The sequence below is a fragment of the Dermacentor andersoni genome, chromosome 1, assembly GCF_023375885.2.
Source record: "Dermacentor andersoni chromosome 1, qqDerAnde1_hic_scaffold, whole genome shotgun sequence".
Lineage (NCBI taxonomy): Eukaryota > Metazoa > Arthropoda > Arachnida > Ixodida > Ixodidae > Dermacentor > Dermacentor andersoni.
The window spans coordinates 204,492,984-204,515,515 of record NC_092814.1 but is presented as its reverse complement, the minus strand read 5'-3'; the positions used below and the strand labels follow the sequence as shown (position 1 = coordinate 204,515,515).

General features: G+C 43.4%; 1 protein-coding gene across 1 annotated transcript; it reads right to left on the bottom strand.

The window, feature by feature from the left end:
* Positions 1-152: 152 nt before the first annotated feature.
* Positions 153-21,418, bottom strand: LOC126546921 (nose resistant to fluoxetine protein 6-like). The gene is made up of 8 exons (XM_050194640.3): positions 21,343-21,418; positions 19,354-19,519; positions 15,680-15,762; positions 13,990-14,112; positions 10,833-10,953; positions 7,446-7,635; positions 6,588-6,730; positions 153-1,376 (listed from the first exon to the last, which is right to left on the bottom strand). Exons 2-8 carry the CDS (start codon positions 19,516-19,518, stop codon positions 1,059-1,061), a joined length of 1,143 nt encoding a protein of 380 aa, XP_050050597.3. The 5' UTR covers position 19,519; positions 21,343-21,418; the 3' UTR covers positions 153-1,058.
* Between the last annotated feature and the right edge of the window lie 1,114 nt (positions 21,419-22,532).

Genomic DNA, 22,532 nt, shown 5'->3' with positions numbered 1-22,532 from the left:
GAAATGCAAATTTATTAAAGATGCTTATTTTGCCACACCGTATGGAAACGGCAACTACAGAAAGTGCACAAGAGAGTTGACAAATGGCAAAGTACATCGTTTCACCTTCTCTTTGGTTGTGATCGCAATAACCGGCATAAATGCAAGGCGAACTGGCAGCAATATTTGTTGACTTTATTCCCGGGTAACTTGACCACCCCCATTGAAAACACGGGGAGGGACCAGGGTACGACAGATCTTTGCAGAACTTAATGTGTGGTATGAGAGGCTTCACAAAGCTACACATGGTGCTCGTATTGTTGTGGAGAAAGACTACATCGTAATTTGTGCTACAGACTAATAAATACTTGCACTCAGTACAGCCTGACCCAAACCTGCGAATGCAGTAACACAAGGACGATGTTCGGCGTTCATATACAAGCTTGAAATGACATTACTATGCTCACTACACCGACGCACACTCACATGTATTATACATATATATTTGGCAGACGCAGCGCCATCTATGTGCACAGTACAACAGCAAACCACCGCACATTGTTTACCGCTCCATAGAGATGCACAGCGGTTTACGGCTGCCTACCAACCACTAGTTCGTGCACAATTGTGTCCACATAACATCATAAAAACGCAGTTGAGACCCGTTTTTAGTCGCACGAAAAGCAAACAGCAGAGAAACTTGGAGGTATCACTTGGTTGACGAGAGTATGAAGACGAAGTTTCTGTTCTCATGTGGGTGATGGTGCTGACGATGATACCGATAGCACAGGCAGCGCTGCAGCGTCGGAACGCTGCAACTCAAGGATTGCTGCGCGGGTACTGTGCACCGCATTTAGTATAACCACCCGTTTTCGCACATCACGTGCACGAAGAGACGCGGTGCAATGGCTTTTTCTTATTTTGTTTCATGTGGCACTTCACCTCTGTATCGAAACGAGGAGGCGACCGCGGCGGCAGCGAGTCGAACCTGCCGCTTCCGACGAGGACGCCCCAACACTGCAGGCAGTTGATTCATCAGGAGTAAATGAAATGAAGCAGTGTCCTACAGCAGATAGCAATCAAAGCCTTTGAGGCACCCACTGCGACCGCCACGACAGACCACGCACGGCGCCGTTCCACGGATCGGGGAGTGTATAGCCATTCATTTTGCCACTGGTGAGCTGTGAGATGACCCGGCCATTTTCCGCTTTCTTCTCCGGCAGTTCAGCGCTACAGTCCAGACACGGCTCTTGAGCTTGGTTTCCCGAAGGACGTCCTCTTCTAGTGAACCTCTGGAAGGCAAGCTTGTCCAGGAGGGCTGTGGGGCCTTCGCATACCAAGTAGGCCAGGTACGCCAGAAAGAAGCTCCAAACGAGCACCGCAAAAAACAGTGTGATCTAGGAGTGAAAAAAAGAGAAAAGAACAGCGTCGTTGTGAGTTTGAGGCAGCAGAGAGCGTTATCATTAAATATTTTTCGGTACACTACACAAATAAACCGAACATGATTCGGCCACTTATCTTACGACACGAAGAATACCGTTAGACAGCTATGTGACTGGACACTAACACGTCTAAAGAAAGAAGACATTCCACAAGAACACATAATAGAAGAGTTCCGAGCTGTTCAGGAAAAATATAAAAACTACGCGGTATTTTACAGTGACGGAGCATTCGGATAAATAATTTTTCTTCAGTCTTTACCGCATAAGTTTACGCAATATGGATGGCAGTTAAGAAAATTACTGCCGACAAGCAGAAGAATGCTATTATTTATACCGATTCATTAGGTGTCCTGAGAACTGAACCCCAGCTTGGCGATATCTTAAACATGGTATTTAATAAGAAATACGGAGAAGCCATACGATTCTGCTGGGTCCCAAGCCATGTTGGCATACCAGAGAATGAAGTAGCAGATAGAAGCACATTCATGGCAGTGCGAAAAATCCTAACTCGCATAACACTTCCATACAAAGACAGTATCCGAGTGATTCGTAAGGCCCTAGTATCAAAATGGCAACAAGAATGGAACTCCTGCATAAATAACAAGTTACATGTGACTAAACCCTACTTGGCGAGTGGAAATCATGCAGACACCAAGAACGGTTGTATGAGGTGATGTTATGTCGACTTCGAATTGGACACACGCATTTCACAGGCAATTTTCTATTTCGAAAAGAAAACCCACCAACTTGCGAGACCATTCCATGAATAACTTACAGTAAACCACATCATTATGTCATGTCCACATACTGAGGCACACAGGCGGAGACATTTCAACAATTTGTATCACTTGCACATACCTTTACACCCTGCCTTAATATTGGGCGATGAGCCGCTAGTGCCATTCACTAACTTGTTCAAGTTTTTAGATGAAACTGGGTATTTACATCGACTTTAAGGTAACGCAGCCATTGCTGCCGTAACATTGGATCTTGAACTGTCCTGTGACTGGCGCAGCATGGCCTTAGTCGCTTTTGCGCCATAAACTTGAATTAACTAACTAAAGAATTTGTCAAGTCATCGTGTTCGAATGGCCATGCATTTACATTGTGGCTAGAGCAACAAAAATGGCGTGATTTCTTTGCAGCTGTCGCCACATAGGATGGCCATCAGGTAGCGCGTGGTCACATTACAAGTGGCGGTAGAACATTTGATGTGTAAACAGTCTGCAGTAAAAGTGTTATGAAAAGCTCTGCAGTCACGGTGAAAAGACTTTGCTTTTGTTCACTCCTTCAGTGCGTGTATGAGATGAATAAATGAACAGCATCGTAAGGGATTATTTCAACGCCACCACAGCATACCACCTGCATAGTTCGAATGCCGATTTCTGTTAAACAAAGACGTCTTCAAAAGCCAGCTAAATGCATTCATTCATTGTCGGAATGTGAGGCGTGTTTGTGGCAGAAACCTAATTGAAATGATATTAGCAGGCTTATATTTTAGAGTTCAGTACACTCGTCTTGAATTCCTCCGCAATCTGTGTTTGTTTATTTTATATACACATGCACGCACCCAATAGAAATACACAGTTGGCAGGCTCGCAGAATGGACCCAATAAGTAAACGTTCACTGTCTCTGCGTAAGTTCAGAATACACGGCTTCACCTTATAAATTAGGCACATAAAGAAAATTGATAATATCATGCATGCATAAATACCCTCGACAGGCATGCTTCGCATATGCCGTATACTTAACTGTCAAACGATAGTATCAAATGTCTGATGATGCATAAGCGACAGAACATTGAGACGTGCTCCTTTAAAGGTACAGATTGCACCAAATAAAAACCGACACTATCGCAGGCACTGCTAACAAAAGGAAACATCAATGCTAGCGTCTCGATGTCATTATTCTTTTGCTTCATCCTCAAGCGCGCGGAGGGGCAGGCTGGGGCTACTAATGCTCAACGTAAGTGGAGTGATGATTTGTTGCGGAAATGTGACTGTGGCAACTGTTACGTACCTTTCGTATATCATCATCATCATCATCATCATCATCATCATCATCATCATATTTTTATGTCTACTGCAGGACAAAGGCCTCTGCCAGCCATCTCCAATTACCCCTGTCTTGCGCTGGATAATTCCAACCTTGCGCCGGCAATTTCCTAATTTCATCCCCCCACCTAATTTTCTGTCGTCCTTGAGTGCACTTCCCTTCCTTTGGAACCCATTATCTAACTATGCACCCACCGGTTATCTGCCCTACGCATATTGCATGGCCTGCGAAGCTAGATTCCCCCCCCCCCCCCCCCCCCCATGATGTGAATTAGAATATCGGCTATTCCCGTTTGCTCTCTGATCTACACCACTCTCTCCCTGTCTCTTAACGTTACGCCTAACATTTCTCGTTCTATCGCGTTTTGCGTGATCCTTAACTTAATCTCGAGCTTCTTTGTTTGCTTCCAAGTTTCTTCCCCATATGTCAGTGCCGGTAGAACGCTGTGATCGTACATTTCTTTTTAACGCAACGGTAAGCTCTCAGTCAGCATTTGGTAATGCCTGCGGTAACCACTACAGCTCTATTTCATTCTTCAGTAAGTTTACTTCTCATGATCACGGTCCCCTGTGGGTAATTGACCTAGTTAAAAGTGCTCCTTCACTGACTCTAGAGGCTGACTGTCCATCATGAATTTTTCTTCCCTTACTAGGCTATTCAACATTGCCTTTGTCTTTTGCCCATATTAATATCCAACTCTCCTCTTACACTTTCTCGGTTAAAGTCCTCAATCGTCTGTTACAATTCATCCCCTGTGTTGCTGAACAGAAAAAGGTCATCTGCAAACTGAAGGTTGTTGAGATATTCGCCGTTGATCCTCGCTCCTAAGCCTTCCTAGTCTGATAGCTTGAATACATCTAAGCATGCAGTGAATAGGATTGGAGACATTCTGTCTCTATGCCTACCCTTGATACTTTTTTGCTTTTCTTGTGGAGAACCAGTGCAGCCGGTAGATATTTGCGAAGATATTCACGCATGCTTGCTCTGCACCTCGATTGCGCAATGCCACCATGACTGCTGGTACCTCTACTTAACCAAATAAATTTCATAATCTATGAAAGCCATTAGAGACGTTGATAGTAATCCGCAGATTGCTCGATTGCCTGACTGATGGCATGACATGGACGTCATCCATTGTAGGCTACCCTTTCCTGAAGTAAGCTTATCTTCTTTGCTTGAAGTCAAGAGTTGCTTTTATTCAATTGGAAATTATCTCGGTGAATAATTTATAGAATACTGCAAGCAAGCTAATTGGGTGATGATTCTTCAATTGTTATCTCCCTTCTTACGGATCAATTTAATGTTGGCATTCTTTCAGCTCTACGGTAAACACGACGTTGTGAAGCATTGCGTATAAAGGGCACCAAGCTTTTCAACCACAATATCTCCTCTATCTTTGTACAAATCGACTTTTATTTCATCTTCTCTTGCCGCTTTTCCCCGGGACGTGTCTTGCAAGGCCCTTCTAACTTCATCGCTAGTTATAGAAGGAACCTCTGTATCCTGTTCACTACTACTTCGAATGGAGGTATCGTGCCTGCTCTGGGTACTGCCCAGGTCAGTATAAAATTTCTCTGCTGCTTTTGCTATATCATCGAAATTGCTGATGACATTCTGTATATTCCTTCTGTATATACTTCTCATGTAATTATCCCCATTTTTGTCTTGAATAAACTGATTCTGATTCTGAAACATTACCTTGCTTATAGTTCATTGCACACACCTTGCTCTGTCCTATGCCAAGTTTTCTTCTTACTGATTTCATGATAGGGTCATGTTTTGCTGCTTCCTCAATCTTTCCAACATTACAATTTCGAATATCGCTTACTTTCTTCTTGTATGTCAGGTTCGACAGTTTAACGAACTCTTTCTGGCCGCTTGAGTTAGACAGTTTCATTCTTTGTCGTTTCTTTATTAGGTCTTTTGTTATTTCGGAGAACTTACCTACTGGTTGCCTTGGTGTCTTACCTCCCACTTCAATTGCTGCTTCTTAAATCAGCCTAGTTACGGTTTCATGCATTACCTCCATGTTATCTTCATCTTCCTGTTCTAAAGCTGCATATTTGTTTGCGAGCGCGAGCCTCAATTCGTCTATATTTACCTTTACTGCGTCTAGGTTGGGCTGTTTCTTCTTGAATAATTTTGTTCTTTCTACATTCAAATTGAGAGCAATCCTAGACCTAACTAACCTATGATCATTATTATTTACCTCGCCTAACAATTCTATATTCCGCAATATGCTGGGATTGTACATATCGGACCGCAGCTGTTCGCTGAATACGGCATATGTACAGTACACGTATACACGTACGCGTTAAACATACTGCTACTTTCAAAGTGTCCACAAAACTACATGTCGTGATTTAGCTTTGCCTTTGGGATATTATATATGTATTTTTATTGCTCATGATAGGGGAAATTGTCATCTCCCGACTGTAGAACGAAGTTTCCAATGGAAACCTTTACTGGTTTCTCTATAAGAAATATTCTCAGTTGAAGAAAAATTCATCCTTGTTGGGGATGACCAGAACTTATTTTTCATGTGGTGTAAACTTCCAAAGCTAGAGCGTGAGACGTGGCTGCTGCCACAGTACCCCTTCACGTGCCATTCTGCACTGCTGCATAAATATCTACTATACTAGCTTGTTTCGTGACTGTCTTTGATATCTAGTTGCCTGGCTATGGCAATTCTCTTGACTTCATCGCAGACACTGCAATGCCATCGACAGCCAGGTGTTTCCACCCTGTAATATAATTCCAGCCAAATCGCAGCTTGAATTCCTTAAGAAATTGAACGTGTTCTCTAATAGTGTCGAAATGAAAAAAAATAACGTTGCAGGGAGCATTGAAGGCAGTGATAAATAAACAGGAACAATGTTATGCGGTCACATGTATACGGACGGTTGCCGTCGGAATAACTATATGTCAAACAGAGTAAGGCGTTTACAGCGTGCCCACAACAGGGCGTGTTTGTTCCCGCAGTTCATGTTTAACTGCGAGGTTTCCGAACTTTATTTGTATAAGAAATTTTGTCCTATAGATTTACCAGTGATCTTCCACATATTTACCTCCGGACTTCATAGTCTACGACGCCCTTGATAAATGTTTACCTGGTTGAAGTGTGACCAGAATATGCGCTCTCTGGACGCGTGCAGCATAAGTTGGATGAAAGGGAAGTGGATAAGGTAGACGCCGAACGACAGTTTGCTCAGCGGCACGAAAGCGTTGTAGGACAGGAACTTGCTTAGGACTCCTGCAGGATAAAAAGAGCGACGGCATACTATCAGTGATAATACGAAGCTATCCAAAGGGAGTATGGAGGGTTATGGTAAGCGAACAAAGCGGAAGACAAATAACATACCCATCGGGGACGGTGCTAGACCTGGCCTACCCGTACGCCATATAAACTGAACAAATACAATACACCACAAATATTGTTGCAGACAATGTGTTTAACTCAATAATAATGAAAGTGCTACCCCATAACTCTAGTGAGAGTTGTTAAAGGAATCCCTGCAAGAAGCACTTTAGTTATGAACAGTTAAAGGTTGCGAATATCTTGAAAGCTTTAAATGTGCGATAAATTCGATCAAGCACAATATTCTTTAATGTGAGGATCATATCATTAAAATGTAATTGATTTTTTATTGAACACTCACTCCGAGCAATGTTATTATAGTGACGTAGTTTATCTGTGCACATGATGTTCTGAATGTAAACGTGACTGATAGAACTTGTAATCGATATTCTGGATTGCTCCTATACGTGATACAATGTGTTGTGATGCTCAGCGGCTCTTACGCTCATGCCGTTAATCGTAGACATTCGGCACTGCTATGGTAATTTATTTTTACCGACGAGCACTGAGAATCTGTGAGCAATTTGGTCAAGAACATAAAAAAAGTAAATTTAGGCTTCTGAAGACAGTATCCAGATTTTTAAAAAAAATGTAGTCAAGGTAGCCTCACCTCCTCGGCCCGTAGAGCACGCCAGCGTGATCCAGGAGAGAAACAGCGACCACAGAACACGGTCAAAAAACGCCGTGAATAGCTTTCCAGCTTCCGAAGTGGGATTCGAGTTCGCGTACCAGGCGTGCTTCATGAAGATGCAGCAAAGGCAGCACGAAATGGCCAGACACCAACCCACCAACTGCACGCCCTGGACACGACAAAAACATGGCATGCGTTCCTTTTGATGCCGTACGTACCATACCACAAGCGAAGAGCAGCTGTCACGCAAAAACTGAAGTACATGTGACATAATTCAAAACTTCAAACCAAGTTTCATCGAAGCAACCAATGATCAATTTGAATTCACAGAATGCACTTATAACGCGTTTTCCCGGATGCCGATAAGCTGTGGTAAGAGTGAGAAAAGTCATAAGGCAAAGACAGGGAGGTTAACCAGGCAGAGCCCGATTAGCTACCATGCTCAGAGGAAGGGAAGAAGGGGACTGAAATATGGGGAGGAAGATAGAAGTTCAAACTTTGCACTGGTACACACAGAATGAAGTGTTCATCGTACAGTTCATCACAAACGATCACAAAAGCTGGTTCATCTCAAGAAGCGCAGCCGCGTTTCTGTACTTTTGCAAACAGACGCACGATGCCATGGTCCCAGGATCTTTTCTTTTGTAAAAGGTTTGCCATTTAAGTGGCCTCAAGCTGTTCGAAGAGCAAGCTTCTCATCTTTGTACGATGGGCAGTCACACGGCAGGTGTCTTATGTTTTCTTCTGTGCATCATGTCTTTCAGTTGGCACTGTCTGCCATTTCTTCTTCCGAACAGCCACTCATTCCTTATTGCTAGGCTTTGGTAAAATTTATATAGGTCAAACGGGGAAGTGTTTGAACGATCGAGCCTGTCAAAACAGAAATAAAGTTAAGAATGGGTATGGTTGCCACATAGCCGCCCATTGCAAAATGTATGAATGCACTAGTTCTATTGTTTGGGAAGACCGGATTTTTTAAGAAAGGATTAGCGAAAATCAAAGAAAAATAATAGAAATGTCCTACATAAGAAAAAGGCCGGAAATAAGTGTGTAAGTACGCCTTCTGTTGTATTGTCAGAAAAAAAAGGATATCCTTCCAGAGGGGAAAATTTTAATATTGGTCTTGTATCGGTACGCATGGTTGTTCTGGGCAGACTATAGAAATATGGGGTTTTCTGAAATAAAATTTTTGTGGGCAGTCTGCGCTTGTCCTGTGGTGTCTCCTTCCTTTGTGTATGTTTTTCAACCGCGCTGCATTAGCTTCAATCAAAATGAACCAACTAACGCTCATTAATATGGTATTGATGACTCTGCTTATTAAGAAGGCAACTACCAAGGTCCAGATTGGGCCTAGTTGGACTGACATTTCGAGGAAGGCAGCGCTGGAGAAAGGTACGACGAAAAGACGCGGACAACACGAGTGCTGCAGCAGCTGTGCACGAGTATGCAGACACCCGTGACTGTCCCACGTGTAGGGAAAAACAATATAGCAGGAAACTCGAAAGAGTAAACAGAAATAAATTTCGAGGTATCCACAGACTGAGCTGCGGTATGCCCTTCTAGCAGGTGAGTAATATACTGGATGGGCATAGGTGTAAAAGACAGTGCATGGAGATAATAAAAAAATCTGAAATCCCAAGGTTGTGCTTTATGAAGAATTACGGAATTTACGTATACCTTTTGCCATTTGCACCAAGCTGGTGCCTGTGAAGAACCTCTCATACCACAAAATAAGAATAGGCAAACCATGAGCAAGAAAAAACAATATATTTAAACTTTCAATCAATTTTACCTAGGGTTGACCACTGAACAATATCTGACCGTGACTCATCACGGCAAACCACTGTATCCACTTGAAGCTTCAAGAGTCACGATCTAGTAATATTATTTGCCCAATTTATTCACATCAAACAATGTCAAAAGACATTCTTTAAAGGAGCCCTGAACCACCCCACGACCTTGGTGAAATAACATAGTCCGCGGGTAGCATGCGCTGTTGTGAACATATCGGCCAAGTTTTGCTGTCGTACGCGGTGCGTTGAGCTCGCAAGCGGAGCGCGAAGTCACCTTTCTCTCAAACGCTCTTCTTTCAAAAACCCCATGATCCTCGCTCTTTTCTGTGTGCTTTATTTCGTCATAAAGCACACTGCAATACGCGGCTGCTATTGGTGGCTGCGCTCGGCGACACCGCGGCCGCCGCGAGGTGCCGCCAGTGGTTAAGCGCACTGCGGCTCTCTGAGGACAGCCGCGTTTGGCTTACGTTTAGCGCGGCATGGCCACCAAATCGGAAACTTGAACTGCGCGCCACGGTGACGTCTCCGCCGTAGCCTTCACAGTGCAAGGCATTGGAGGAGGAAGAGGAGCACAGCTGAGGCCGTGTTTGATTGCCGATAACTCCGCTTCTGCTGAACGCATTGATGTACTTTTTGCGGCAAAGTGGTTCTGAAATAGCCTATCTTCACATCAAATGTCTTTCTCCACTTCGATAAAAAGTGGTTCAGGGCCCCTTTAAATAAGAATTCAGGGTTTTACGTGCACAAAACCACGATTGGATTAGGAGCCATGCCGAAGTGAGGGACTACAGATCAATTATAACTACCTGGGCGCACCTACTGACGGTACATGATCGTTTTTGAATTCCGCGCCCATTGGAATGCGATCTCCGTCGAGCGCATTCTCTCAAGCGAGCATACATCAAAACAGAATTACTATTTAGATAAAGTAATGTGATACAATCGTGAAATCAAACATACTTTCATCTCACTATACAACTTCAAGAGACAAGCGTTCAAGCGAAGCATGAACATCGATTGCTAAATCATACTTCTTGAAGAACCAGCAATAGAGTCTTCCTACTGAGTACATTCCCCAAACCCAAGCCTACATCCATACTTACACAGCTGGATTCACGGACATCAGCGCTCTTCTTGTACTTCGTACAAAACGAAGGGTTTCAAGATCACGTGCGACTCATTTTCCAGCAGCTGTTTTCCAAGATCAATCCCTAACACACACCCCCAAGAAAAAACAACTTTTGGGAATTTCTCTTTCACGAAATTACCGAAATAAAGGATAATCTGCTAGGTCGCTGTAATGTCCTAGGCTGATGTCATAGGCGTTACTGGTTCATGCGCGAAGTTCAAACGGTCAACTTTGCTAAGTATCTCTATTAACAGAGTTTATGTCCGGAAGAATACCTTACCTATACTTTTTTTGTGTAACACCTTATCAGTCTAAAGTAATTTACTGTCACGCTTAGCGTCCTTTCCACTAATCTGTACGTTTATAGTCAAATGGAAGGGTTACATAGGCATAGGCTCGGTATGAGTTCGTCACTAACCGCCTCATTGAAAGCTCGTAACTTACTTTTGACATCTTTCGTTCCTTGACGTCGTCGATGACGAGGAACGCGATACAGCCGCTGAAGTAGCACACAGCGTGGTAGAAAGGCCGTATGTAGTATTGGTTGACGGTTCGCATCACGATTCTGCAATAGATCACCACCCAAAAACACGTTACAAAATTCTTGACGATAGCGTCGTTAATGGTGTTCGGCGCATAGAAGCTCTACCTAGCCTAAGCTAGACCAGGCATAAAGCAGATACGGAACACCTCATGTATCACTTCGATAAACAACTTGTGTGGGATGTCCCAGCTAAATTTAGCCAAGGTCTAAAAATATGCCGGCATTTATAGAAGGACGCGACCAAGGCATGTTATTGGCCGTTGTACGAGGGAAGGCACGCTACTTCCTTCTTTTGTATTCTGCTTATTGCATTATTAGTCGAGACAAATTCACTTCGCTAATTATAGCTTTAGAGAAAAAAAAAAAACGAAAACAGAGCATTTGCAAAACTACTAATGAAATAGTTGTAAAGCATTACAGGAAACATCTAATTCAGTAGGTTGTACCTTCCTACTTGTAATGTAATAAGCTTTTCTGCGTCCTAAAGAAAGCCAACAAATATTTTAAAAAATGTGAAGAAATAATCAACGCTGATTTTCTAAGTGGCAGTACGCAAGCTTTTTGCGTCCTCTAAACTAAAGCTTTCTATTATCGATGGGGCTTAAGTGGGTACGCAGTCATCGGACCCCTTTTTTAGGCCTCCTGCCGCACATCGCACGCCCTTTGGCACCTTAAAAACATATTTGGCTCTTGTCGTTTGCTATAGCTAGGCAATGCATCGATTATTCGACATGAAGCTTACTTTCATACCAGGGCAGAAGTTCGAAATGCTCACATGTCCCCTTCAGAGACGAAGAACACGTTCAGTTGCTGTCGGCGCATTTCACACTACGTGTCCCCAAAAGTAAGCAAATGTAATGTAGATGGTGTCACGATAAGTTTGGTCGGTTCCATGCGTGCGTGCGTGCGTGCGTGTGCGTAAGATCTATCAGATGAGAGAAAATACTATGAAAGGAATTTACCTACCTCATCGAAGACGTGTACCTTCGGTTCAGTAGATATTGCATATGCTGACGGAGCCCGCCGCAGCTCATTTTCTTTCTTCCGCATTAAATGTGAAAAATGGGAGGTTTGGCCTTAAGTACCGCCGGCTATCCCAAATTATTGAAATTTTTGTTCAAATTTGAAAACTTTCAAAATTCAAAACTTTTGTTTCGAGGAAGTGCAGCAGATCCAACGAGTCAGTATCAATATACAGCGAAGCTATATGTGAGTGCCTGAAAAGTCGAAACACGAGTACACGCACACACGCACACATACATACACACGAATTATACCGAGCTTTATTTAAGCGTAGTTGCTGACAACTAGCGAGTACGACGTACGCCTTGAACGCATCATGGTTTCAGAGGCAGCACGCGCATGTGCACGTCGCACAATTATAATCCCTTCTATCCCCAAGAAGCGTCTACTTCCTTCTAACCGTGAGGCCGCGGATGCGCGAAAGCGAGCTTTCTGGTTCTTTTTTTTTTCAGCGCACCGCCAAAGCAGCCGCTGCCGTGAATGCGCGGAGGCGAGCGCCATCTGGTGGTGCTGCAAGGAACCCAGTGGCGCGCGTGGTGGGCGTGCTTCGCTGTGATTGGTTGTCCTATTCGGCGAGGGAGCAGCCAGGCCGCAGCACCCACGGTCGCGAAACCCGACGAGGTTCTCAAAGAAAAGCTTCGCTTTTAGAAGCAAAGCATTCCTTTAAGTAATTGAAAGAACCAACAGCTTCTTATTACAAACTTTGCGGCACATGTTTATATTCGAGAGCTGAAGGGAACCGCCATAAAAGTCTAGTTATGGGTTTCTATACATATTGAAATGGCAATGTAAATTGAAACAAAAACGCGGCATGGAGAAGCCTTGTTTTACCCCTCCCTCTTACGTCACAGGGGGGGGGGGGGGAGATCGCACCACCAGCCATGCTTAGTGGCGCTGTGTGTGTGATCAGATTACTTGAACAAATAATATCACGCTAGTTATCTCTGTCTGCATGGTCACTTTGAAAGGTCAAACACGTAAGTAGACTTTTACGGTGATTTCTTTCAATTTTACAATATAAACATGTGCCATAACACATATAAAGGATGTAATTATTGTAATAAGTTTATTTAGTGAATTATTTGCTTTGATTTTCCTTGCAGATAATGTCCGCCTGGGCAAATAATTCACCTGCAATGACGTAATTTGAATAAATTTTGTAAGCATTTCTTTATGTGTTCGGAAGTCAAAATGGAACTACAAACACGGGCACTGCACAGCGGAAACAATCACAATCAGTGAGCCTGTCTAACAAGCAGAATTTCAGTGTCAATGGCGTTAGCAGCTACAAAAAAGGGACCGCAGAACAACGCTTCGAGGACGGCACGCTTGGCTTCAGCTAATATTTGAGGCTCGCTCACATCGGCGACTTGAGGAGGTCGCGTGGCGATTTGCGACTGGAGACCAAAAAGTGACTGAAGGTGACCGATGCCCACACCGGCAAGCCCGGGCGAGCGCGACCTGCAAGTCGCAATCATGTAGATATCGTTCTCAGCGAGAACTAAAGGGATCTACGCAATTCGCGCGCACTTCGTTGGTTTCCCGTTCAGGCAACACTTATGGGTTTTGTTGTTGTTGTTGCCTCAAAACATGGCTTGTTTCGAGCGAAGGCAAGAACCTCTTCACTGTGCTGATGTGCTCTGCCGTGCGTGGTGTCAGCTGTGGCAGCGCGGAAGCCTCCGAAGAAAAAGCAACGCTAGCCTGTGCGCCCGTGCCGCCGTTCGCGATAAGTGGTCGCTTAAATGTTGCCACATTGCAAGTACTTTATTTTCCTTTCTTCAAGAGCACCGGGGGGGGGGGGGGGGGGGGGGGGCTCGTCGAACCTTGACAATGTTGATCCTTCGAACCACAGCCCTAATTTCGTTCCCCGTAGGTCTTATTTTACACTGTGAGCATGGAGGCCAGAATTTCAGCCTTCTGGAATCGGAAAATGCGCTCCTCACAAGGTTAAGCGACGTAAACTTCGCTACACTGAAGGATTCATATACTGGCGACCATATTCGGTTTATGTGGGAACTCTTTCATCGTACTCACTGTGGTGTCTCGGCAGGAAACACGACGAAAGGAGTCAAATCGGATCCTGATATGGTCCACGTAGCGTAGGCGCAGCCCATAAAAGACAGCAGGACAAAGGCTCCCACTGCCAGTGTTTTCCGGCTGCGCAGGTGATATGCGCAAAGCATTTTAGGGTTGCGGAGTAATTGCAAGGCAATGACACCCACGCACAGTGCGTGTGACAATTTCTCATTAGCGTGAACTGTGCGTTTTCTCTGCATGTTTAAACAATATGGCACCTCGTTAAATGTTGTTCATCAGCTGCTGAAACATTTGAGCTGCTCTCTAGCCTTCTGTTTCAAGAAAATGAAATCACCCTAAGCTCACTGTTCCAAGGTCGAAATGGGGATTAAAAAGAATCAAAAGTAATGCGTAATTTTTAGCATTTCATTGAACAAATAGTAACAACTCCTACAACAACAACAATATGTTATTAAGGCAATACACTGCCGTACTCTTGTTTATTAACGGCGACAGTATGGGAAGTTTAGCTATTGAAGAGCGCGCTATCCTAGAATCGTAGCTAGAAACAAAGAAAGATGGCGCACTTAGGCCTTAATTAAACTAGAAAGCTTACGCCTTATTAGTGTGTTCTGTGATGTCGAATTTGGACAATAAATAGAATACGCGACAAGCTAATTTTTTTTTAATTGCTTGGGTTGCCGCGCAGCATGGAATGAAAATATAACTGGACATCGAAATCCAGCAGTCAATTTAGGAGTCTCTTGCAGATAATGCAATTATGAGTGACTTGTAAAATGCATTGTTCATTATATTGCTCGTGTACGTCAAGTTGACATGCCTGAGTGCATTTTCACCAATAATATTTATCCAAGGGTGTCTTTCAAAACAGACAGATGACGGGCGTCTACTCTACACTGATTTTTCATGCTAGTACCAAGAATGACGATTAGAAGTTACTTGTCTCTATCAACTAAGATTATCTGGCAATACAAGGCGAACGTGTATCCTACTACAGAGATTGTAAGCGCTCGTGTCGTGTCACTTGTGCTTAAGTTCCTGGCTCCTTCAGTAAATTGATTATCATCGTGTATTGTAAAGCAGAGATTAGATGGTGAGAAAATTCCAGCCTCATCGGGCAGTTTTTTTCTTTATTGACTGATCAGGACAAACCGTACCAGGACGCAGGCAGCCTGTGTTGACTTTCTAAGCAACCAGCTGCATTCCTTCTTTTTTTAATTTAGGAGATCCTACATCAAATTCCCATAGGGCCAATATCCCTGAAATTTTGTTAGTGAATAATACGTTTGTTGTGTACCTTTTTAAAAAATCGTATTCCCAAACGAAACAATAACATTCGGGGGGCAATTATTTATTTCTTTTTATTTATTGTATTTCTTTTTGGAGTGCCTCTTACAAAAACAGGCACATAAAGAAAACGAGGTCAAGATGTTTTTAAAACTTCGTGTTTTGTGAAAGGCTTCTCAAGAAACACCACGGCAATCTTGAAAAAAAAAGAAGAAACAACATTATTTTGTTCGTTAGAATACCTATGTCTTCCCGACGTTCATAACTTGAATGTTCTTAAAAGTCTCATACTTATTTAACTGACAAGATGAGCATCTGCGCCCTATGTAGCTAGTTTGACGAATGAGTAGAAGGCTGTTATAGCTACGTTCGTTCTCTTGCCTTCTCGACACAAACTTACCTTCTAAAAAGTAGAAGTACCAGAAGTGAGATGAGGAAGAGCTGGAAGTCAGCTGACAGGTACCACGTATGTCCAAGTATGGTCTGCAATTGCAAATCAAAACATTTACATGTGTCCTTGATGTGCAAACCGTTCGGGAGGGACGGAAGAAACAAAGGTATATCGTTAATATAAACAATCGGATAGCTTAGTCAACTACGCATTTTATCGAACGCCCAGCAGTGATTGGACCGCACGTATGTTTGACGGTGAGTGCGTTTATTTCTAGAATAATAGCTGCCTCAACGCGGAGAACTGTAATCTCTTCAGGCAAACCAATTTCTAAAAGTTACGACAAAACTGGTTTGATTGTTAACAGTGTTGTCACAAACGACAACCATAACCCTTTCAGCCACGGCGTCCACATTTGTGGACGCGACCAATTTTTGCCATTTCTGTGCAGTGGTAGCAAAGAATAGAGCACAAACATTAAGCTTAAGGTACATTGAACATTCTGCTAACCTTAAATACTTCCATTTTACTTCTAAGTGACATGTATCGCTACGCACAATCGTGTTTTACGTGATGTTTGACGTGGGGCATGTCGGTAGCAACCTCGAAATATTTTTTTTCTTTTTGAAATGCTTGTCGCCAATAAATAACTTGTGCACGTAATTCGAGCGAGTGATTCAATCCTTTTTATGAAGAAACATAGCATGGCTGACTTTACAGAATTCAAATATTTAGTTACTCTGTAATTATTATGGCTCACCATATAATGCACAGAGTCATTCTAGTATCTTGACTTGCTTTCGGTGGAGTCTTAAGCACCCTAGCATAAACTTATGAATGTTTCGCACTTGTATCGACAGTTAATCACCATTGGTGATTGAAGGAGATTATATATATATATATATATCTATATATATATATATATATATATATATATATATATATATATATATATATACACACTAGAAGGAGACGCTATGATTCGTAACAGACTTTCACGAGTGATTCGACTGGTCTATTGGCGGAACCAATTGGGCGACTTCATGGGAGGATCGTAGTGCGAGTCATCATCGCAAAGTGAAGTTGTCTACAATGGCAGACTTAAAGGATTTATACAAGGCTTTATGGGCCAGTTTCCTGTTCCTATGAGTTCATGTTAAACATGGTACCTGCGGGTGACTGGATGTTCCACAGCAGCCGCCATGGCCGTCAATGGCTCTTGATAACACTCCGAGTGCTAGGTTTCCTATATACTTACAAAACCTAAGAAGAAGAGCGAATGGACTGCCGCCACCGTAGCTCATTATGTATGTGAATGAATGAATGAATGAATGCGTTATTCATCCTTGTCAACTAGAGAATGGGCAACAGAGAAAAGAAAGCAACAGAAAAGTAACTTGAGGACAACTGGGGTCCAGAACATAAACACAGGCACAAATCATACAGGGGCGGCACGCAGACACAATTTATGCGATGTGTGCCATATAAAGCATTGCTCGTGTCATGTGAAAATAGTGGGTCCCACTGCCAGCGATGGCAAGCTGCTTTCCTCCCCCATTCACTACCCTAATTTTCATTGTTATTTCAACATTTCCAATTAGAAACAGAATAATTTAGCTTATGTTTTCCTTGACTTCATTGTCTGTTGGCTTATTTATTCGGTTGCGAGTCGCTATATAACATCAATTGCACTGACTCTGGAGCAACCCGCTGGGTAGGCTTAGCGGCGATGGTGTTTCGCTGCTAAGCATGAGGTCGCAGGATCAAATCCTGGCCGCGGTGGCCATGTTTTGATGGGGGTGGAATGCAAAAAAGGTCGTGTTCCGTGCATCCCCTGGTGGTCAAAGTTCATCCGGAATCCCGCACTATGGCGTGCCTCCTAATCAGATGGTGGTTTTGGCAAGTAAAAGTCCAGAATTCAATTCAACTCAGGGATTGGCCCATGTACCGCACAGAACTACAGCCCCAAACAGACAACTAAATAAACTAAACAGCACTAACGCATTCTAAAGCACCAGAACACAGTTTATGCCCATCAGCAAGCACCATAAAGCATTCAGGAAGGTGATATCTAACGCATGGCTTGGAAGAGGTACCATATTTATTTGGTTATTACGCGGTCCCGATAATAAAGCAAGGGTGCATTTAGGGGCCCGAGAAAAACAACTGGAGTACGCACACTAACATAACGCGATATACAGAAGCTGACAGAATATTCAGACTCGGTTGGAACTGTCCGAAATATTGAATAATCGGAAGCCTTTGGAAGAATTGCAATATTCGCTGCGAGTTATGTGCGAATTTCGCTTTGAGGAATGACTTCCACAACAACGCCAATTTCGCATTTTGGTGTGGCTTTACAGTAGTGCGCGTGGCTATGCCATGAAGCAATATAATAAAGCGATATTTGCACTACCGTGAAGCCACACCATAAGGTGAAATGCGCGCTGCCGTGAAGTCGCACCTGAAGGCGAAATTCGCATGTAATCTGCACCTCGCCTTTACTGTTAAACGTTTCGAATTTACCACGAATTATACGCGCAACAACATCGTACTGCCTCTTCGGCCTCACATGTCAAGGCTTATTAGTTGCACTGCCGTTTAAAATCTGGATCGCCAGAAATGTGGTGCTGCTGCCGCCACGCTGAAATAGTAACTGAATCTATCCGCCTCGAATATAAGGCGGGGGACGACTTCAAGGCTAAGAATTGTGAAAAAAAAAACTCGCCATACATTCGAATAGGCACGTATTTAAAATACTGGGTTACGAAGGGTTATGCGCATCGATTAACGGGGAATGTCTTCGGAACATCCACTTTGTCGGCGACATCAATTTCTTCAGCATCTCTCGACGCGGCTTCGAACATATTATGGAGAAACAGAAACAAGCAACGTCAGAGGCTAAGTTTGAAGGCTGATATGCAAAAACAAAATGTAAGTCATGCTTGATAGCATAACAACGCAAGGAGAATTCACGTTTGGTAGTCAGCCTCCTCTGGCCAAGCTGTGAAGGAGCACGTTTATATAGGCCAGTTGTCACGCAAGACCTATATCACGAAAAGAAAATCTCTAGATGAATAAATTTCGGAGCGCATATGGCAGACACTGTCGCGACATGAAAGGGAGCTTACCAGTATCGCTGAAATGTCAGTGTATTCTACTAGTACTGAGATATATAGAGGCCGTAAATTGGATGAAAACAAAGAAATTTTAGAACTAGTTAAGAAGAGCGCATCGCTTGAAGGTGCAGTCCCGATCAGCAGTGGCGTGTAAGCGTGTTTTGCTTGTGTCTATCGACAGAGAGAACAGTGACATGGCCCGGAGCGAAGCGGAACAAGAAACCGCACGGTGATAGTGTTTAGGACTGTCGCTGCTTAGCGTTGTCATAGAGCCTGAATTGCAGTCTCCTTTCTTTTTCTTCTTAGCAAAGTGTAAAACCAACCGAAGCCTTTGAAGCGCCTCGAAGCTGTCCACTTACTAAAGGAAAAAAGAAATCTGCAGATACCACCTACCCTGTCGGGCGTGTGCATCGCAGCAACTAAGCGGAGATTGTTGCACCCCCCAAAGAAGAGACCGCTCACATGCAAAAGCGGGAACTTCAGGAAGGCATGCTTCAGCGCTGGCTATAGAGTAAGCGCAACCATGCGGAACAAAGTTTAGTCAGTGGTACATGCATCGCTTACCTTTGGGGTCAGCTCAAAAAAATTTCGGATCTGAAGAAGGAGGCGCCACCAGTTTTCATCTACGTCATCGTAAAGCTTTAAAAAGAACGATTTGGTGTCTGGCCCAGTGGCAAAAAGTGGAACCACGTAGAAGCACATGATGGTAAAGAAGAGTGGAACGCACATCCTGTAATGACAAAAGAATATAAAAAATACGAATGTATTCATTGGGAACGACTCATTTTCTATATGGCAGCGCAGTTCAGTTTTTCTAATGTAATTCTAAAATACTACCACTTTGTGTGCCTTGAACATGTAGTTGTGAGTGGAATGAGAAAAAAACATTCTTTTATAAAGAGGCTAAGTTTAATGCTTGCCACGTCACTTCAGCGCTGATGTGCATGTTTATCTGATATATTGTTACTATCAGTTTGACATGCATCGCTTCTGGGACAGACCAATTTGCCACAGGCAACATTGAAACAAATTCTTATATTGAAGTAGGGAAACATTGATATTTGGTCAGTGCCAGTAGCTTTACCTGAATTAACGATGCCATAATTTTACTCTATCTACAAGAGTGCGTCACTTGCTTCGCGCTCAACGAAATGGGATGCGAAATTATTCACCCAGCGAGACCCGTAGGAAGCGTCCACCTTACAGAAGCGCTGGGATTTAAAGGGGATGGAAGGATTAACTGGTGAGCATCAAAGATAAGCAAGAGCCGTTTAGAGTATTTGTTGAAATAAAGTATGGAAGAAATTCATAGGACCGCATCTATTACAGGCCTAGTTAACTGTACAAGGTAATGTACAGATGTTTTAAGGAAGAGAGAAAGGGTTAAGCAGATAAAGACAAAACGCTAAACTTATAAATTGATATAGATTACTTGAATAGCTCAATCAATCCATGTGACTATTTATCGCAGCCTTCTTTCGAAGGAGACGCCAATCAAATATCCTAATCATTATCAAAACATTAGCTATTTTACTAAGTACTTTAATTGCTATTCTGTAAGGTTGTGTAGGCTGTGTGGCGTGTTGTATGTATGTATGTATGTATGTATGTATGTATGTATGTGCGCCCGCGCCCGCATGTGTGCGTGTGTACTTGTGTATGTGTGCGTGTCTGTGATTTTGTCTGTCAGTGTATGGAACATCGAGTTAATCTCGAGTAGCATGCCAGGCACGTATGGCAAGGGACATCACTAGGCGGCCACCATTAAAGAATATATTTCTAATAAGAAATAGGCCAAATTGTATGCAAGGAGCCTTTTTAATAAAGTGCAGCTCTTAGGTGGCCGTTCCTGTGGCGAGCGTTGGCGTCCCTCGTAACCGAGCGAACGAGCACAGCGAAGGATCGAGAGCAAACGTGGAGCGCAGCGGCAGATGAAAAACTGCGATAGTGAAGAGAGCGCGAGGAGGAAAGCCGAGCAGGAGGGCGCAGTGGAACCATGAGGTGGAAAGCGGAGAAGGAGGGTTTGGCGAAAGCGTGAGAAGAAAAGCGTAGTGCCGCGCAAGACGGACTTTGCGGTGACGATTGATACGAGATGCCGCCAGAGTAGCACGCGTCGTCTGTGTGGAAAGAAAGCGCTGCCTGAGCGCAGGTCTGTCTGCGGCGGCTGCTGTGAATCGCGCAAATGCATCACCAACGAGCTGCCTCTCGCGATCTCTCGATTAGCGAGGCAGATGCGCCACACTTCGCTCAGATTGCAACCTGCCATACGAGACAGATTGTCAGCGCCAGCCAATATATCGCGAAATGACACGTAAAAAGCTGCGCTCAAATTTCGCATAAGGGAGTATCGTAATCGTCGGTAAATTTTTTTCTTGACGTGACAGTGCTTTTCCTAATATATACCAGTTTGTGGAGACCATTTGTTGCACAAGACAAACTGCCTACGAAATTCATGTTCATCTGTCACTTCTCTAAAAATTAATCCTTGACATCATACTGGTACTTATAGTTCCTGATTCCTCCATGATTCGAAAATGGCTCAGATATGCTTACCTGATAATCCTTCGAAGCACTCCAATTATGAAGACATGAGGCCCGTTCGATTCTTGTTTTACGATAGTGAGGCAAAGGAAGAACCCGCTGAAACATGATTTAAATATTAGTTTAGTTGTGTCTGATATAGGTACACTGAACACAACATTCCCTGCTCTTTAGCGTAAATGAATTAATTAATCATTCTGTTCCAAACGAATTAACTCTTTAGCAGGATGTCAGTCGCAGTATAGTGGTCAGAGGCAATTAACAGAAACACGCTTGAGCAATCACCTTATTTAATATCTGCCACCGAAATGGGTATTCTACATTATTAAAAAATGATGCGGAAGAATGAGGGGTTATGCGCTTTGTGAGTGCGTAGTTTTGTCATCGCTCCATAACTATAGCTATATCGTTTGAAAGTGAGTTTCCTCTTGTTTCTGCATGCTAGCCACAAAATTGCCTTAACCCTCCTCACCTCGGTCTGGTGTTCCCACGAGTTAAATTAAGTGCGAACAGTCATACCGCAAGACCCGTGGAATCTATCAAACACATGTGTATAGAATTATTTGACCTCTGCATTCAAAATGCGTCATATTTGACTCGTGGACTAGACCGAAAACCTCCGAACGAGACTGTTTTTGGCTTCAAGGAGTAAGCAAAAACGTAAAGAGACTAGGTTAAACCTAAAATGGCTTCTTACTAACAATGAGAACACATTCTATCCATAAAGCTGCGTTATTGAGCCTAAACAAATTATTAGCAAAGGGAGCAAACGTAGACTCAGGTGGAATTGTTCGCCGCTACTGGTCTTTTGATGCGCAATATGTAGGAATGACCATCCATCATTGGCTCAATTACGATTTTTCGCCTGCTGTGGAAAAGGAACTGAAGGCATACGACTGCTTTATGCAGAAATTCAATGGGTCTAGTAGCTGTTATCGGGCTCGTCCCTAGAACCTCTAGAACACTCGCTATTGTTGTTGCAGTTGTCACTTGGCAATCAAAAGCCATAGCGTGTACGAGAGCAGCGTGTTGCTCACATAAGAAGCAGTCGCTCAGTGAGAAGCTTGCCACAAGTAAGCAGCATCATTCACGTTATTCGTGTTAAGTAGATATAGAACGGGTAAAGAAGAAAGCCACTCCCCCACTGCGATCAGTGCACTGCTACTCATAAATTGTCTAGCGACATGACTTATTCAAGGACA

Coding starts and splice junctions, on each gene's coding strand:
- LOC126546921 (XM_050194640.3), bottom strand. CDS start 19,518: ATGTGCGTTCCACTCTTCTTTACCATCATGTGCTTCTACGTGGTTCCA. Junction 10,954..13,989: donor TTTCCTGCCGAGACACCACA/GTGAGTACGATG, acceptor GATCTATTGCAG/AATCGTGATGCGAACCGTCA. Junction 7,636..10,832: donor AGGAACGAAAGATGTCAAAA/GTAAGTTACGAG, acceptor TGTCGTGTCCAG/GGCGTGCAGTTGGTGGGTTG.